Genomic DNA, 19,726 nt, shown 5'->3' on the forward strand with positions numbered 1-19,726 from the left:
TTTAGTTGACAAAACTCAAAGGTATTAGTCAAAAATAAGTTTTCATCAATTTTCAATGAACATTGACAAATGAGCACATATTGTTCAACAGCAACTTTGTAAGTTTTTCCCAATGGTTTTATTTGCAACTCGAAGGAGTATGACTACTGTTAAATATACAGTGAGGCAAATAAGTATTTAGTCAACCACTAATTGTGCAAGTTCTCCCACTTGAAAATATTAGCGAGGCCTGTAATTGTCAACATGGGTAAACCTCAACAATGAGAGACAGAATGTGGGGGGGGGAGACAGAAAATCACATTGTTTGATTTTTAAAGAATTTATTTTCAAATCATGGTGGAAAATCAGTATTTGGTCAATACCAAAGGTTCATCTCAATACTTTGTTATGTACCCTTTGATGGCAATAATGGAGGCCAAACATTTTCTGTAACTCTTCACAAGCTTTTCACACACTGTTGGTGATATTTTGGCCCATTCCTCCATGCAGATCTCCTCTAAAGCAGTGATGTTTTGGGGCTGTCGTTGGGCAACACAGATTTTCAACTCCCTCCACAGATTTTCTATGGGGTTGAGATCTGGAGACTGGCTAGGACCTTGAAATGCTTCTTACGAAGCCACTCCTTTGTTGCCCTGGCTGTGTGTTTGGAATCATTGTCATGCTGAAAGACCCAGCGACGTCTCATCTTCAATGCCCTTGCTGATGGAAGGAGATTTTCACTTAAAATCTCTCGATACATGGCCCCATTCATTCTTTCCTTTACACAGATCAGTCGCCCTGGTCTCTTTGCAGAGAAACGGCCCCGAAGCATGATGTTTCCACCCCCGTGCTTCACAGAGCGCATGGTGTTCTTCGGATGCAATCCAGTATTCTTTCTCCTCCAAACACGAGAACCTGTGTTTCTACCAAAAAGTTCTATTTTGGTTTTATCTGACCATAACGTAAGTAGCGCATCCCAAATGCGCTACTGCCCTCCTGTGGCAAGTTTTATCTCTTTTGTTTTTTTGTGGCATGTCAGCCACAAAATGCAAGCCACCTCTGTATTAAAATGATTCCAGTATTTGACATAATACAAAACACGATGATTACTCACTTCCTCGTAAGTCCAATGTTCCAACAGTAGTAGGGCTTGTTTTGGCCATTATCCACGGTGAACGGAAACCTTTTGAAACCCCAATCCCTGGTGCAGCAACAATATTCTGCAGCACGTCTGGCTGGCGTGATGCGAAAAATAAATTAATCCGCAAAATCAGCTGAATCTGCAGTCCATCTGCATGCTATAAAGCAATGCTGTATTGAGAGATGATGACCCGGGTGACGTGACATTTGCATTCGTCCTAAAACCGAGACTGGAGCCAGAAATCACTCATTTTCATAGCGTGGGATTCATTCAGGAGCATAAAATACCACGTGAAATATGAAATAAACATGCTTTTTGGCGTCGCACTTACGCACTTTAACATGCCCTAATTTTGGCACTCCTGGTAATTAAAATAAAAACAAAAAAACTGATGATTACAGGGAGTGAGACATCTTAAGTTTTATTTTTTATTTGAATTGTTTTTAATAAATAAAACATTCCCCCATAGAAACAGGATCCCGCACTCACGTTTCCTGCTTCACGGGTGGGTGACGAGAGCTTCAGTCAGCCCCGTGCATGATGGACAGGAACTCCTCCTGGTTGACTGCGAAGGAGAAGCATACCGTCACTTTCTGGGAACTCCAGCGACAGGGTGCGGCGTCACTTACTTTCGCCGTCACCGTCTGTGTCGAAGGCGTGGATCATGCTGCGCAGTTCTTCATCGCTGCTGTTTACTCCAAGTTCCCTGGCCACGCGCTTGAGCTTCCTCAGGCCGATGGCGCCCGACTCATCGTCGTCGAAAAGGCGAAAGGCCTTCATGATCTCCTCCTTGGGGTCGCGATCCAGGATCAGCTCGCTCACTGTGCGGAAAGTAATCATTTACATTTACTCTTGTTGCTGTTATTAAGTCAGTTTTTTTGGATGCCTTAATTAATAAAAATATGCACAATAAAAAAAGTGTGGAATACATACAGTGCATCACAAAAGTGAGTACACCTCTCTCATTTTTGCAGATATTCAAGTACACCTTTTCATGGGACAACACCGACAAAATGACACAATGAAAAGTAGTCTGTGTGCAGCTTATATAATAAAGCTAATTTATTTTCCCCTCAAAATAATTCAAAATATAGCCATTAACATCTAAACCCCTGGCAACAAAAGTGGGTAAACCGCATGGGAACGACGTACATGTCTATTATTTTAATTTTTTTCTCATGTCCAAATAAAGCATTCATTCATACATCCCTAAATGTCCAAATTGAGTACTGCTTGTATTGTTATGACCGTAACTACGCGCCCCCCTTCGACGATCGGACTGGGGAGCTGTAACGTATAAGGAAGCGAGTAGGAAAAATGGGAGAACGGGCGAGATAGCGAGAGAGAGCGGTCGCATGTCGCGGCAGCCCGCTGTTATTTCTTTATTAATGTTGCCACAACGAAGGGGGTAAACCAATATCGACTCCTTACCCTAAAGTGAGCGGTGGACGGCCGTCTTGGACGGAACGGAAAGTTTTAATGAATTTGCGCCGAGATGCTGGGCCCAAAACGTCAACAGTGCATCCAATAGCAGAGGGCAGGCGTACTTATATCTGTGCTATCAGGCTGTTTCGGCAGACGGATATACGCAATCACGGCTAACGAAACCTTGATAAATGCGCTTTTTTTTCAAGCTTCGCAAGCTCTGGAACACTCGAAAAATGACTCTCGTACCTCTCTTTGCTAAGCTACAGTGTATTACAAAAGTGAGTACACCCCTGGCAGTTCTGCAGATATTTAAGTACATCTTTTCATGGGACAACACTGACAAAATGACACAATGAAAAGTAGTCTGTGAGCAGCTTATATAATAGAGTTAATTTATTTTCCCTTCAAAATACCTAAAAATATAGCCATTAATATCTAAAGCCCTGGCAACAAAAGTGAGTACACCCCTTAGAAACTACATCCCTAAATGTCCAAGTTGAGTACTGCTTGTCATTTTCCCTCCAAAATGTCATGTGACTCTTTACAGGAGTGTTGTCTGCATTGCTGCAGAGATTGAAGAGGTGGAGGGTCATTCCCAACACCATGCTTGATTGTAGGAGACCATTGGAACCAAACAAATTAATCTTCGTCTCATCAGACCATAGGACATGGTTCCAGTAATCCATGTGCTTCGTTGACATGTCTTCAGCAAACTGTTTGCAGGCTTTCTTGAGTACAGTCTTCAGAAAAGGCTTCCTCCTGGGGTGACAGCCATGCACACCAATTTGATGTAGAGTCCAGCGTATGGTCTGAGCACTAACAGGCTGACCCCCCACCTCTTCAATCTCTGCAGCAATGCTGACAGCACTCCTGTAACGAGCCACATGACATTTTGGAAGGAAAATGACAAGCAGTACTCAATTTGGACATTTAGGGATTTACGTAGTTCCCATGCGGTGTACTCACTTTTGTTCCCAGGGGTTTTAGATATTAATGGCTATATTTTGAGTTATTTTGAGGGGAAAATAAATGAATTGTATTGTATAAGCTGGACACAGACTACTTTTCATTGTGTCAAAGTGTCATTTTGTCAGTGTTGTCCCATGAAAAGACACTTAAATATCTGCAGAAATGAGAGGGGTGTACCCACTTTTGTGATACACTGTAAAATGTCATCAATGTAGCAGTACTTTTACTATATGAGACGTTTTTGCTAAGGGGTGTGTCAACTCACTAACATGGTTGAAGTCCTCAAAAGCGATTTTGCCAGTATCGTACGTGTCGTAGTCCTCCAGGATGTGCATGACTTCGGCCTTCTTCACCTCGAAGCCTAGCGCTCGCATCGCCATCTGCTGGCCAAATAAAACAACAACTTAGGAAGGGAAGGATGAGCAAGATTGCCATTTGTACTGAAGACCAAATCGTCAGATACATTGATGGAGACGGTGTACAGACCTCCGTGAATATGAATATATAATAAATATTAGATTTGTGTGATAAAATCAGGTGACCAATAATATCAGTTGATAAGAGCATTTTTAAAAGGATATTGGGTAATATCGATTATCATTATTCGTTTAGGGCCAATAAGTATGTTGCCTTCAAAGTGAATGTATAAACTAGGGCTGTCAAAATTATCGCGTTAACGCGCGATAATTAATTTTTTAAATTAATCACGTTAAAATATTTGACGCAATTAGCGCACATGTCCCGCTCAGAAAGTATTCTGCCTTTTGGTAAGTTTTACAGCAAGGCTTTTTATGCTGTCCAACAGCGAACTCTTGTGGCTGCTTTGCGACATGGTTTATTGTTTTCTTACCAGTTCATTATGGCTGCACGACGTCTCGGGCTGATAATGTTGTGCTTATATGATCCTTGGACAAGATTTGTCCGTAAGTATGGTTGTTGTAAAGAATGTACATATTATGTTAGTTCGCGAAATGTTATATTTTTTGTATGAGATGCTTTTTGTTTATGTTTAGTGAACCTGTATAGCGTGCGAAGCTAACGTTGTTGCTAATGCAATGCTTGTGTACTTTTATTTTGTAGTTTTACGACGGTCTAAAGAGGACAATGGTTTGAGGCCATTTTATTAATAAATCAGATGAAAAAGGAAGAAGAACTATTAAGGCGTCGTTCACTAGCTGTCTAGCCTTGGAAAAAGCAGACGCTTTGGAGTGAGGACAGCATAGAGATTTAAATGACAGTAGAGTGAAATGCCCACTACAGTCCTTGTATATATCCATCTTGTGTCTTATCTTTCCATTTCAACATTTTACAGAATATATATATAATTTACAGAAAAACTATGGCATATTTAATAGACAGTTTGAATTGCAATTAATTGCGATTAATTACGATTAATAAATTTTTAAGCTGTAATTAACGCGATTAAAAATTTTAATCGTTTGACAGCCCTAGTATAAACACTTTTGTGCAAGGACTGGTCACAGCAGACAGAAGTCTCCAAAGAAAAATGCTTGGGATTTGTTAAGTCAGCAGACCATTTCCATTCATGGTGCAAAAATTTAATGAGCAATAAATGTTTGACAAAATAATTAATTTTAAACTCATTACATGTAATTACTGTGTTACAAGAACGAAATAGCCACTAAGAAAAAATATATATAAAATACAAAATTCAGTACAAAGCCCAACAAAAGTCATCTTGGGACTTGTCATTGCATTGGCATGTCCTATGATTGCCTGCCTGTATTTGTAATGCTTTGGTCGCCCTCTAGTGGCTTTTTGGGGTAACTACTGCAAACGCAATTTAATTGTGAATGATTCCTTTTATTTATACATTTTGGCTCAATTCAATCTATTGTATTTATATGGGACAATAATTTTCTATCACTTAATTGTTGTTCTTTTTTTTTTTTTTTTCCAGAATATATTTGGAAAACTTGAAGTTGCTGTTATCATCAGGGGTTAATTTGTGCCGGAACATGCCGGAACATCCGGCACCTCTTGATTTTGGCCTCCCTGTGTTCCAGGACTTAATTGGCGAGATCCGTTACCTCTCGTGTTTAGGGCTCGGGCCTACGAATAAAACAAAATTTTGTTTTGTTTTTCAGGCTCGGGCCTGCAAATCAAGTTAATTGATCAGCCTTGGGCCGGTCGATCTTTAATACCCGCGTGCCGGGTCAGGCTGGATTTTTAGGCCCGATCTTACCTCTCCACACAACACAGAGTGTAGTGAGGGTCAAGATAAAAAAGGCTGCGTTCAGTGTTACCGGACCGGTAAATGTGGTTGTGGGCAATTGCCCGTGCTGTGCACAGAAAAACCAAAATAATTGTAAATTGTTGTCATAACATTTATACCATGGATATTATCTGAAATTGAGGCTTGTAAGTCCCGCAGTATGGCAAGTGGGCATTTGCGTGTGTGCGTGTCTGGTCATCCCTGCGCTGTCATATGTACTTTGTGTTCCAGCACCTTGTGATTTACAAATGAATAAGGGTGTAATGGTACATGTAATAGTATTGAACCGTTTCGGTACGTGGTGCTCAGTTCGGAACGGACGCTTAACGAACGAGTTTCTGATGTAATATATATAACCCTTACTTTTCGAGGCTGTGAGTCAATCGGGTTACAGTTTCTTTGTGTAGATTATATTTACTCCGCCTTCTCTACTATAATGAGGATCAACACGGTAGGACAGTATAAACCAGAAACGTCAACGGGCAACAACGTGGCCGCCGCGAGAACGCAGTGAAACGCGGGCATTAGAGTCAATCAGCCAATGCACACCAGTCGCAGTGCGGCCACGTGTTAGATGCGTCCCAGAAGCGGCTGAAGGCGACGCACGCGAAAAGAACGGCAGAGTTTATTAACTGACGCGAGACGCGACCCTCCTGTGTCAATACTACTACCGGTAGCTAGGATCGGGCAGACCGGAAGTCACTCGTGTAAAAATACAGTGGATCCGGTCGATTTTCAAACTAATGTGCAATCGTACGTTCGTAACCTACTTTTTGAGTTCATCAGACCTCTTGAGTGGTAGATCGGGGCACAGTTGACTTGTCTTTGTTGATTTACTGCAGTCTTCTCTGCTATAATAATAACCAACACGGCCCCGTGTTCAATACAAAACCCTCCTACCACAACAAAACAAGTAGGAACTAATATTCATATAGGAACTAAAGTTATACAACATAAAATATACAATATAAATGAATACTACATCACATTTGTAAAATATAAACACATAAGAAATAATAACTCATTTAAATAAATTGAACTGAGCTAAAACACCTATAATTAAATAACAAGAATAATACACAGATCCTGCTTACACAATTAAATTTATTCATTTCTGTGTGGCGCTTTAACTTGAGAAAATCCACCAATAAAGCTTTTGAAAACCGTTCATAAGAAAAAAAATGATTCATTGAGGCATTTCATTTGTAAAATACATGTTAAAATCTTTGTCATTGGGATTGCTTTTCTCTTTAGCACAGGACTTTTTTCTTCTTTCTTTCAGAAAGAAAGCTGACCAATAAACGGGGGCAAATTGTTGTTGGATTATCCTGAAATACCCGCTACTTTTTGAGCAGAATTCTAGCTTTGTATAGGCTAATGTTCCTATTGTTCAAAGCACAAAAGTGTAATAAACTAGCACATTTATATTTTGAATTTTGTTTTCTTACTTTACCGAAAATGAACCGAACCGTGACCTCAAAACAGAGGTACGTACCGAACCGAGATTTTTGTGTACCGTTACACCCCTACAAATTAAGCACTGGGCTTCTCCTTTCTACGCATGCGTAGTTTGCGTAAATGCGGACGTCCCGTACAGAAGTGGGGTGGCCTTAAACGCACCTTAAACGAAGTGTGGACAGGTATAAAAATAGTCTGGAAAATACCCTGGAGGAAAATTATCCGTCCTAATCTGGCGTTAGTAATTGTTTTCTTCTTCGTGTGTACGTGCGTGTGTGTGTGGCAGCCTGGCAAGTTACTTAACATGGAATTTTGTCAGTTGCCGTCATATTTTCGGGGCCGAAGCACCCGCTCTGCTCTCAAATATTTTCCCGGTATGGCATACCAGACTGTTCTGGCCCACTTTCACTCCTGGTCGTAGGCAATTTTTTATTACTATTGCAAAAAATTTTTTAAAAGTTTTAAAAATGCCTCACCTTCAACTCGTGGTAGTCTATTTGGTCGTCTTTGTCGCTGTCGAACAGCTCAAAGGCTTCTCGTATATCAACTTTCTCCTCGTCGTTCAGGTGCGTTCTCTTGATAGGTTGGCTCTTTTCGGCAAATGCTTCACTGGTGCTGCTGCAGCTGCTTCTGAACCGCAACGTAAAACACCACATACACTTTGTTACATGTGAAAGATGTAGAAGATATTTTTTTGTACAGTAATAAAAATGCAGCAATCATGATTTTTTTCCGGAGTGTTTATACAACTCAAATAATCACCTAATTAATTCAGGTTTGAACTACAGTACAGTCCCTGACAAGTCTTGTCGCTTATCCATTTTGTAGAAACAATTGCTAATAACTTGACTTTTAATAATTCAATTGCTTTCAGAAATGGCTCATTTGAAAGCTAAGACCCTCCCAAATGATTTTGAATGTAAAAAAATAATATTTGTTTCACTGAAAAAAGATTTATCATTTAATGAAGACATAAAGGTCCAATTTTGACAAGACAAAAGTCTTGTCACCTACAGAAAGTAGTGTGAAAACCTAACAAAAAATGTCCTTCAAATACAAAAATATGTTACATAACATAAGCGAATTAAGTATTGGTGCTGTGAGATCCATATTTAATATTTTGTATGACTTCCATGGGCTTGCAGGACCACATACATGCGGTTCGGCAATGATTCATACTATTTAATGATGAAGTCATCAGAAACATCAAAGAAAGCAGTCCTGCATGCCTCCCAGAGTTTATCAACATTCTTGGGTTTCGTCTTCCATGCTTCCTCTTTCATCCTGTTCATGTCTGGTGACTGGGCCGACAAGTCCTGGAGGATCTTTATCTTCTTGCCTTGAGGAACTTTGAGGTAGAGATTGAAGTATGCGATGGAGCACCATCCTGCTGCAGAATTTGTCCCTTTTTATGGTTGGAATGTAAGAGGCAGCAAAGATTTGTTGATATTTCAGACTATTTATGTTGCCTTCCACCCTGCAGATCTCTCGCACACCCCCATACTAGATGTAACCCCAGACCATGATTTGCCACCACCAAACGTCACTGTTCGTGAAACTTCACGAGGATTCTGCCCTAATACGTGGGGGGGGGGGGGGGGGGGGGGGGGGGGGGGGGTAGAATTGCGTCCACACCTGCACGTTTGTTTAAAAAAAAAAAAAAAAAAAAAACTTCCCAAGCCAATCGCTTTCATTCATTTTTAAGTACATTCATAACAATAAAATAATTATCCATAATACCAATCCTTCAATAAGAAACACATCAATAGTTTGTAAAAAAAAAAAAAAAAAAAAAAAAAAAATGGAAGCAAAAAAGCGCGTGTTTAATGTACTCCAAATTAGAGCTGGGCGGTAAACCGAAAATTTACCGTCACCGAAATTCTTCACGATGACCGACGTAATTTGGACCATGTCGGTAAATTCGGTAAATTAATAAAACAAGAAAATAGTCTTTTCATCCCGCTTTGACTCTGTGTTGTTCGTCTATGCTCATTCCCCTTTAAGAAAGCAGTGAATGTACTTACGTAGGGAGTCACGTGATCATCAGGAAGCCAATCAAACAGAAGCCCGGTAAGCTAACGCTAGCAGCTAATGCTACAAGCAAAACGTGATGGGAGTGTGGCTTAAGGGAGGTTTGCCAAACTTTCACCCGACATTTAATAGACTCTTGGTGGCATCCAGACGGGCTTTCACCAGCTGTCCTCCCTTGTTCTCACAATTTCCGGAGATGGTGCTTTCAGTGCTTTCTACCGGTAGCCAGGCCACAGGCTAACGCTAGCCGCTAACGCTAGCGGCTAACGCTACAAATGAACGTGATGGAGTCGGATAGCGGCTCTAACCTTGTCGAAACGGCTGAATTTAATGAGTGGATTGGGCATGGACTGCATCTAGCAATTACTATGTCGCGTTATTTTGTATCTGACTGTGTGTGATTTCTCTGATAGCTTATGTGATGGTAAAGCATTCAGCATAAAGCACAAATGGCCCCAGCTATTTTTCTGTATGTGTTTAATTCTGTGTCATTATTGCTATCATAAAATCTTAAGTGTTTAATTTGCAGAAGATCAATATAGCTTTAATGTGTGTCTGTCTGTTTGGGGGTTCATGTATGTGTGCATTTATTAAAAAATGCACTGGGGGGGGGGGGGGACCCTGAAACCATAAAGTAAACACTTGTATTGAATAATTATGTCACAGCAGCCATTAACAATAAATTGTCTTTTTGAAGTGTACTGTTCGAGCTGCAAGTCATTTGTGTTACAATGACATGTTTGCACAGGCATATCGATTTTGACAATGTACATTGTTCAAGCCATACACTCTGTTATAAATGCTCATACTTGAATTCTTATTGTTTACAATTCATTTGTATAAACCTAATGTCTAGACTGCATGTACATTTGTTAAATATATCAAATTGAATGCTGGTAACTAAATCAACAAGAAACTGTTAATCTGTATTTCATGCATTGATTCAGATTTTCAAATTATATAACAGTCCGCTTGGACGACTTTATCGTCATTTATCGTTATCGAGATAAATCTGCTCCATTTATCGTGATACATGTTTAAGGCCATATCGCCCACCCCTACTCCAAATGTAAAAATTGGTCTCATGTGTGACGTGAGGACAAGATTTGTCGCATTCAGTTACGTTTCCACAGTTAAATCTTCAGTCAACGGTGTCCACATGATGGCGCAACAAATGCAGAATTCACACTTTTTCACTTTCCCCGTCGTTCTTAACTCATTTGCTCCCAAAAACGTATAAATATGTTCTATTTTTAATTGTTTGAATGTCTCAAAGACGTATTTACGTTTTTTTTTTTCTTGTTTTTTTTTCTTTCAAAAAGACATCTCTGGGTCGTGATTCAATTTAGCTCCAAAGCACAAAGCTGAAAATCAATTTTAAAGCAATAAAACTAGTCACTGGAGGGCAGTAGCGCATTTGGTAATTACCGCAATCCGATTCAACGGCAACGAGAGGCCAAGCCACAAGGCAGAAGACGACCGAATGGATGCCAGGAGGCTGACGACCGAGCAGAACAACTGGTAGGACGCCCGGGATGCCAGGCGCTGGACGACCGAGCAGAACGACCGGGACCGCTAGATGCCGTTGAGACCGTGCTGCTCGCTCGCAGAGACTCAAAAAAATTTATCTTTATGAGAAAGACGGCGATGAGGGAAAAGTTTAACCGGCTGTCGCAGCCAGAACGTCATCTTTCAGTTAGTTATGTGTAAATAAATTATTGCTTTGCTATAAAGAGCTCTATTTTTGTTGTTGTTCATCTTATTTTGTAAAAGGAAAAGATTATGCAGATTTTTGATATGTAAAGCAAATAGCTGTGCATAAGTCAAAGTTATGTTTGAAATGTATGCTTTCACAAAAAGCTCAATTTCTGTTTTTTCATCAGAAATTGGAAAATTGCTCAAACTAAGCTATTTTCTAATGCTGATTTCTAAAGAATGGAAAAAGATATGAACTTTTTTTTCTGCTGAAAGAAGAGAGTATAATCTGTCTTTTGGTGGGTTCCATGTTTATATAGCAATAGAACAGAATTTTCTTGCAAAATCAGTTAAAAACCAGTAAAACGGCCGGGAGCGAAGGACCTTGCTCCGGTGAAAATGGCTGGGAGTGAATGAGTTAAGAACCCTGGTTCAAATGTGCGTGTGGATGATAGGCAAAACCGTAGGAAAACATTCTTTTTTGCCAAATACCCTGCTACGTGTGGACATGGCCTGACTCAAGCTTCCATCAAATGGAAATAGGCTAGACAATAACGCGTATTCCGAAGCTCTAAACTGGCCTGAATGGAACATGAAGCACGATCAAGCCGCCCTGTCTCACGTTTGCGCCTGCGTGTCGTCGTCAGTCTCCTCCACGCCAACGTCCAGCATTGTCACCCTCTAAAGTCAACTTGTTTGTTGCTTGCAGCAAACGGAACGCATAGCGGCCGCTACGGCGTGCTTCTCCCAAGGTGACGACATCTCATTGTGACAATCCCAGAACGTTGTAGTGTGACGTCACGGTCTGTCTGACGTCAGCCAGCCGTTGCGGCGAACTAGCTAGCGAGCTGGGCTAAGCTAGGCTAAAGTTAGCGGCCGACGTCAGAGGCGCACGCTTGGCTTCTCGTCAGCGCACAAAACATGGCGTCACGTCGACCTACCTGGACTCGTTCATGCCGACGGGTAGCTTGGGTGAGGCCCGCGAAGCCGGGGCCGCGTTCGCGTGGCGATTAATATTCAAACATTCTCATAAACAACAAGAGCGTCGCCACACAGCGGTCAGCCCCCAAACCATTTATCCGCGCTCCATTGAGGGCGTCCAATTGGCGTACGCCTCTAGTACCACGTGATTCAGCACAGACCTGGATATTGAGACGCGCTGTGAACCAGTGGGAACGAGCGTCGTCACTTGTCGGCCATTTTGCGTCGGGGACGCCTGCTAAATACATCGTTATACTCTTGGACCGTGTTCTTTGAAATAACAAAAGATTGCTCATTTTCAACCGATTTTCAAGCGGGTTTTTTTTTCATTAACGTTAGAGATAGGGATGCCTGGTGCCCCGAGAGTATCTGGTTCAATTTCATGACTCCTAAAATCAGGCCATCATATAATGAGAAAATGTGGGGGTTTATACAGTGATCTCTCGTTTTTCGCGGGGACCACAACCAGCCGCGATAAGTGAAAAACCGCGAAGTAGCCCCCACCCCAAAAATGTGTGTGTGTCCAATGTATTTAATTAGATTTAGCATCGGAAAAAGATACATATAAGACATGTTTTTCACTTTTTTCCCAAACTATATTTTTTTGAAAAGTACATTTGGGACTCTGGCAAGATCAAACGCATTCATCTGTCAGTCATCGTTAACTTTAATAAACAACTCCAGTGCACGTGCACTGCCTGCATGACGAACAAAGAGCAGGGAGAGGGCGGGAGCGAGAGTGAGACACGATCTGCTCGGGACAGCTCACCCGTTTTTTTTTTTTTTTTTTTTTTTTAATAATTTCATTGAAAAAAAAAAATAAAAACGCGATGGACTGAGGGCACGAAGTTTAAAGCGCGAAGTAGCGAGGGATCACTGTATTTTATGTGGGCCAGACCGGTTTATTTTTCGCCAGTTAACTCCAATCAAAATGGTCTGGACGTCTAGTGGCGTCAATTTCACTGGAATCTGAGCATTCACAGCCAGTCCTCCCAGTTTAAGTGATTCGGACATCTATAGCTGTCAATGGGAGAGGGTTAGCCAAACTAAGCCACACGGTTGCTTACTGTCTTATGCTATTGTTAAGCCACAACTGGATTTATTAACTGATTACTATTCATTCTTCATACAGCCACTGAAACAAGACATGTTGTTTAATCAATCTTCAGGCAACCGGGAGATTGATTTTTTTGATTGATTGATGATTTTACGACACTGCGGGTGTGCGCTAGTCCTCATGGGAAACGCAGTCTTCCTTAAGCCAAAACACTACCACTTTTGTCCACCGGCGTTGCTAAAATCGACCAAAACTGAAACGCTACCAAGTGTTTCTTTAAATCAGACATGTCCAAAGTCCGGCCCCGGGGCCAAATGCGGCCCGTGGTCAAATTTCATCCGGCCCCCAGCCTCTGTCATAAAAATCAATAACGTCTGGCCCACAAACAGACTTAATAAATTGGTCAGCAGTACTGCTACCAGCATATGAAGTATCTTATAGGAGTGGGAACCTCTTGTTACCTCACGGTACGATACGATTTGCAATACAAAGCTCACGATAACGATCTGACGATATGGCGATACAACGATTGTCGATACATTGGTCAGGAAATCATTCTAGGATATTCTACAAAAAACTAATAAACAGAAAAACAAGCTTCTGCTTCGAATTGCAATGAGTTTATCACTAGTAGACGTCCAATCCATTTGAACTGGGAGGGTGGCAGCGAATGAACATTCGTTCATTCGCTGCCATCCCTCCCACTTCAAACGGATTGAACGTCTATGGCCGTCATTGGCAGGTAATGCCAGACAATGAGGTCATTTTGGGCCATTTAAGGTCATTTACCTGTTGATTTTGAGTTGCTTACTGTTGATTTTGGGGTATTTTATGGGTCACTTCCTGTTTATTTTGAGTTAAAGAACAGGAATTGACCTGGAAATCACCCAAATGATTAGGCAGTGACTCAAACTCAACAAGAAATGACCTGTAAATGCCCCGAAAATCAGACAGAATTACTGCGAATGCTCTGGTTTCGAACGAACGAACGTTCCCAGTCTAAATGGATTGGGCGTCAAGGACCGTCAATGGCAGCCTTACAGTTACCTGAGACATCATCATGGTGGAAGATTTTGGTAGCAACTTGTTGGTTGCTTTTTTTTTTTCTTTTTTTAAACATTGACACCTTTTTAAAACGATATCTCGATTCTTGGCAGGAGCATATCGATAACCTTTTGGGATACAAAGTATCATGATATATCACCATTTCGATATTTTGTCACACCCCTAGTATCTTACACACTAAATGCTGCTCCTCATTTACCCACGAAAAGGTAGCAGCACGCTAAGCAACATTACCCCGTGTGACCTTTTACTCCCAATTTTCTAAAATGGCGACAATAAACAAAAAAAGAAAGTTGACTGTGACGGCTGGCGCTTCAAGGATAGGTGGAAATTGGACTTATTTCTGCACTAAAATACGCAACTCTTTGCCTTATTTGCAAAGAGACAGTCGCTGTTTTTAAAGAGTTCAATGTGAGGCGATATTACTAAACAAGACACGCTGACATGTACGACAAGATTACAGGCAAGATATGTAGCGAGAAATTGAAGCAACTTGAAGCTAGTTTATTTTAACAACAGCAGTATTTCGCAAAAGCCTGAGTCAAAAGAGAACGCCACAAAGGCTAGTTGCGAGATTGTTGAAATTATTAATATAAAAAAAAATAATAATGTAAATGTGACGCACAGAATGGCTTGCAAAAATTTGCTTAAATATATTGTTCTACATAAAAGACGTCAGCCAAGGTCGGCCCCCCACATTTTTACCACATCAAATCTGACCCCTTTGCAAAAAGTTTGGACACCCCTGCTTTAAATGCAAATAAATCTGCTTAAAGAAGCACTACGTAAGATTGGTGGCCAAAAATGGTACTGCACCCAGGATCAAAATATTGAAGCGCACACCATCTCTGTCCTTCCTCTTTGGGCTGCCAGATAAGAGCTACACAATGGGAAAATCAAGTTGCGTTATCATCCCAATGTTGCATTTTCAGTCAGAAAAGATAAGCTAAGAAACTGCGTCCGAAAGAAACTAAGTACAATGTGGCCTGTGGCAATAAAAAATAAGTTTGATTGCCCTGTTGTAAAAAACTAACAAAAAAAAAACACTTTGGAATGTTATAACTAAATATATTGGGGAGTGGTGATTAAATGTTGAGCAACGTTTGCATTAGGAAAACACGTGTGTGCAAAAAAGCGTCCCGCCTGGCCACTTTATCAGAGCAGCTCAGCCTTCGTGGAAATGTGTTTTGCATTAAGAAGGAAAAACAAAAGCCCTGAAATCATCTCTCCACTTTATCATCCGTAAGTTTGACTTTTATCAGCGCAGGAACAGGAAGCCAGTGACGAGCGGCCAGACTTGCAGGAGTCTTCCTGCGGGTCTATCTGCTCGCCCGCGAGAAGGCGATAGATAAGTCCCCGTGGGAAACGTGATTGGCAGGGGCCTAAAACTTTTGCAAGCCAATGTGGACCAGGAAATGATCGCTCAGTAAGCTTCGAAATAATATAATGTATAAAATATAATACAGGTAGTCCCTGACCTACGACCAAGTTCAGTTCCTGCACTGGCGGTATAACCCGGATTTTACCTAAATTGGAATTAACACTTTAAATACCTCATAATAACCTCTAAATTAAACACAAAAAGCAATCCAAAAACATCTAGTATACGTCATTGTACTGTCCTCGGCAAGACCTTTGAGCTACAGTCGTATGAAAAAGTATCTGAACCTTTTGGAATTTCACATTTCTGCATAAAATCCCCATCAAATGTAATCTGATCTTTGGCAAAATCACACAGATGAAAAAACAGTGTCTGCTTTAACTAAAACCACACGAACATTTATAGGTTTTCATATTTTAATGAGGATAGAATGCAAACAATAACAGAAGGAGGAAAATAAGTAAGTAAACAATCACATTTAATATTTTGTGGCCTCCCCTTTGGCACCAGTAACTTCAACCACACGCTTCCTGTAGCTGCCGATCAGTCTGGCGCATCGATCAGGACTAATCTTGGCCCATTCTTCTCGACAAAACTGCTGTAGTTCAGTCAGATTCCTAGGATGTCCGGCATAAATTGCTGTCTTTAGGTCATGCCACAATTTCTCAATGGGTTTCAAGTCTGGACTTTGACTTGGCCACTCCAGAACGCGTATTTTGTTCTTCTGAAACCATTCTGAAGTTGATTTACTTCTGTGTTTTGGATCATTGTCTTGTTGCAGCATCCATACTCTTTTTAGCTTCAACTCTCTGACAGACAGCCTCAGGTTTTCCTGCGGAACGTTTGAATTCATTCTTCCATTATGATTGCAAGTTGTCCAGACCCTGAGGCAGCAAAACAGCCCCAAATCATGATGCTCCCTCCATCATGCTTCACGGTGGGGATGAGGTGTTGATGTTAGTGAGTTGTTCCATTTTTCCTCTACACATGACATTGTGTGGTTCTCCCAAACAATTCAACTTTGGTTTCATCAGTCCACAAAATATTTTGCCAAAACTTCAGTGGCGTGTCCAAGTGCTTTATTGCGAACATTGAACGAGCGACAATGTTTTTTTTAGACAGCAGTGGCTTCCTCCGTGGAGTCCTTCGATGAACACCATTCTTAGCCATAGTTTGACATATAGTTGATGTGTGCACATAGATATTGGACTGTGCCAGTGATTTCTGTAAGTCTTTAGCAGACACTCTAGGGTTCTTTTTGACCTCTCTGAGTATTCTGTGCTGAACTATTGGCGTCATCTTTGGTGGATGGCCACTCCTTCGGAGGGAAGCAACAGTACCAAACTCTCCATTTGTAGACAACTTCTCTGACTGTCGATTGATGAACATCCAGACTTTTAGAGATGGTTTTGTATCCTTTCCCAACTCAAATCAACAATCCTTGATCGCAGCTGTTGATCAGACAGCTCTTTTGACCGAGCCATGATGCACATCAGACAATGCTTCTCATCAAGACAATTCTTACCAGGTGTGTGTTTTATAGTGGGCAGGGCAGCTATAAACCACTCACCAGTGATCAGGTACACACCTGACTTAAATTGTTTGGTAAAAAATGGTTTCAGTTGCTCTTTAAGTCTTAGGTAGAAGGTTCACTTACTCATTTTACCCCCTTCTGTCATTGTTTTCATACTATCCTCATTAAAATATGAAAACCTAAAAATGTTTGGGTGGTTTTGGTTAAAACAGACACTGTTTTATCACAGTGTGATTTTGACAAGAACTGGATCACATTTGATGGTGATTTTATGCAAACATGTGAGAAATTATAAAAGGCTCAGATACGTTTTCATACCACTGTATGTATGTAATGTAATGTAATGTATGATACCAAAGCTACCTTCCCTATTGAAAAACATTATTTTGGCAGCCCAATAAGGAAGGGTCTGTTGTGCACTTTGATATTTTGATCCTGATTGCAGTATCATTTTTGGTCTCCAATTTTCCATTTTGCTCTGTCAAGGAGCAGGCCAAAAAAGGTGGCGCATCAATGTAGCTAGATATTCTATGTACCGTAATTTTCGGACAGTAAGCCGCTACTTTTTTCCTTCATTTTGAATCTTGCGGCTTATAGTCCAATGCGGCTTTTTAAAAATTTTATTTATTTGGGTTAATAGGTAACACTTTATTTGACAGCAGCATCATAAGACTGTCATGAGACCGTCATAATTATGACATGACACCATCACGGGCATTACTGAATGCTTATGTCATTAAGTGTCATCCGGCAAATGATGTCACAAACTCCATTTATGTACAGCTTGGCGCTTTTTCATCCATTTAAAAGTGAGATAATTTGCTGGATAACACTAAATGACATCTGTTATAAGCATTCATTAATGCTCATGACAGTGTCATGTCATAATTATGATTGTGTAATGACAGTCTTATGGCGCCACTGTCAAATAAATTGTTACCAAATACCATGACTACCAATTAATGAAACAACTAGAACAGTAACCGAAGAAAAAATTAGCACAGAACACGAATTTTGATTGTTATTTATATCTGTAGCGCTGCTATGCATGCTAGGATGCATGTTGGACGACAACGGTGTTGACAGCAGGTGGCAGGCAGCAGAGGTTGACTATCCCCCCCAAAGGAGCAGTGATGACCAAATGAAGCTTCTCAAAGCAATGAAGCTTTGCAGGCAATGGCTTACCGTAAGCGACATGTCACTTTTGCTCATTAATATTCATGACATTAGCATTTGTCGCTTGGCGGGTCAACCCAATAGTAAACTAATGGAAATAGTGTACGAACGGGATGTTTACTGAGCTAAACCTACCAATTCTGTCCGAAAATGTCCCTGGTGCCAAATTCACTGGTAAAGATGTGGAAGAACATACAAATGCTCAGTTAAAGAAGTTTATTTGACAGCAGCGTCATAAGAGTGTCATAAGACTGTCAATACTATGATATGACACTATCACGGGCATTACTGAATGCTTATGTCATTAAGTGTCATCAAATTATGTCACTAACTCCATTTATGTCCAGCTTGGAGTTTTACATCCATTTAAAAGTGAGATAATTTGCTGGATAACACTAAATGACATCTGTTATAAGTAAAGATGCCGATCGATCGGGTCCGATCACGTCATTTTCAAAGTATCGGAATAGGCAAAAAAATATCAGACATGCCTTTTTATTTTATTTATTTTTCTTTTTTAATTAAATCGTTTTCTAATTGTATTTAACATTACAGACAAAATGTCTTACATTCATCCAGAGTCTTTAGTTTTGGCTTAAAGTAGGGCTATCAAATTTATCGCGTAAACGGCGGTAATTAATTTTTTAAAAATTAATCACGTTAAAATATTTAATGCAATTAATGCATGCGCTGCACGACCCACTCACGCATTGTCGCGTTCAATCTATAATGGCGCCGTTTTACCTATATATAGAGCTTAAAGGCAGCATAAAATGAGCAGAGAGAATTTTGTCAGTCTTTGGAGCCTCTTTTTAATTGGCTAAAGCCTTAAAATCCCTCTCTCAACAATTAGAAATATCGTGGGAGGCAATGTGGGGAAGAACAATAGTGGTTGATCTTTTCCTTAATATCCTATGTTATTTCCCAACGCAGAGAAGATATATCAATTGGTGCCACTACGCACAGTCATGGTTGCACTTCCCATCATGCATTTGGGCAGAACAGTTAAATGGCTACAGTATCATTTACTGAAAGCTCAACAAATACACTAGATGGCAATATTTAGTCACAATATACAATGTCACATTTATCCTTTAAGAATTACAAGTCTTTCTATCCGTGGATCCCTCTCACAGAAAGAATGTTAATAATGTAAATGCCATCTTGAGGATTTATTGTCATAATAAACAAATACAGTACTTATGTACTGTATGTTGAATGTATATATTCGTCCGAGTTTTATTCATTTTTTTCTTAATGCGTTGCCAAAATGTATATGATCGGGAAAAATTATCGGGAATGATTGGAATTTAATCGGGAGCACAAAAAAAAGCAATCGGATCGGGAAATATCGGAATCGGCAGACACTCAAACTAAAACGATGGATCGGGAGCAAAAAAACATGATCGGAATAACCCTAGTTATAAGCATTCATTAATGCTAATGACAGTGTCATGTCATAATTATGATTGTCTAATGAGTCGAATGGCGCCACTGTCAAAGGGTTACCAAATACCATAACTAGCAATAAATGAAACAACTGGAACAGTAACTGAAGAAATAATTAGCAGAGAACATGAATTTTGATTGTTATT

The 19,726-nt window shown here is 40.4% G+C and overlaps 1 protein-coding gene across 5 annotated transcripts; it reads right to left on the bottom strand.

Moving 5' to 3' along the window:
* Positions 1-1,316: 1,316 nt before the first annotated feature.
* cetn3 (centrin 3) lies at positions 1,317-12,040 on the bottom strand. 5 transcript variants are annotated; one of them, XM_057818749.1, is made up of 5 exons: positions 11,560-11,844; positions 7,688-7,838; positions 3,783-3,900; positions 1,750-1,941; positions 1,317-1,685 (listed from the first exon to the last, which is right to left on the bottom strand). In XM_057818749.1, the coding sequence occupies exons 1-5, from the start codon at positions 11,607-11,609 to the stop codon at positions 1,642-1,644; spliced, it is 555 nt and encodes a 184-aa protein (XP_057674732.1). In that variant the 5' UTR covers positions 11,610-11,844; the 3' UTR covers positions 1,317-1,641. The 5 variants fall into 5 exon arrangements, with proteins under 5 accessions (XP_057674732.1, XP_057674729.1, XP_057674734.1 ...); XM_057818746.1 differs by having other exon boundaries at positions 7,688-7,841; XM_057818751.1 differs by lacking the exon at positions 11,560-11,844 and adding an exon at positions 11,879-12,040 and having other exon boundaries at positions 1,321-1,685.
* Positions 12,041-19,726: the final 7,686 nt, after the last annotated feature.

The sequence above is a fragment of the Corythoichthys intestinalis genome, chromosome 17 (assembly GCF_030265065.1).
Source record: "Corythoichthys intestinalis isolate RoL2023-P3 chromosome 17, ASM3026506v1, whole genome shotgun sequence".
Taxonomy (NCBI): domain Eukaryota; kingdom Metazoa; phylum Chordata; class Actinopteri; order Syngnathiformes; family Syngnathidae; genus Corythoichthys; species Corythoichthys intestinalis.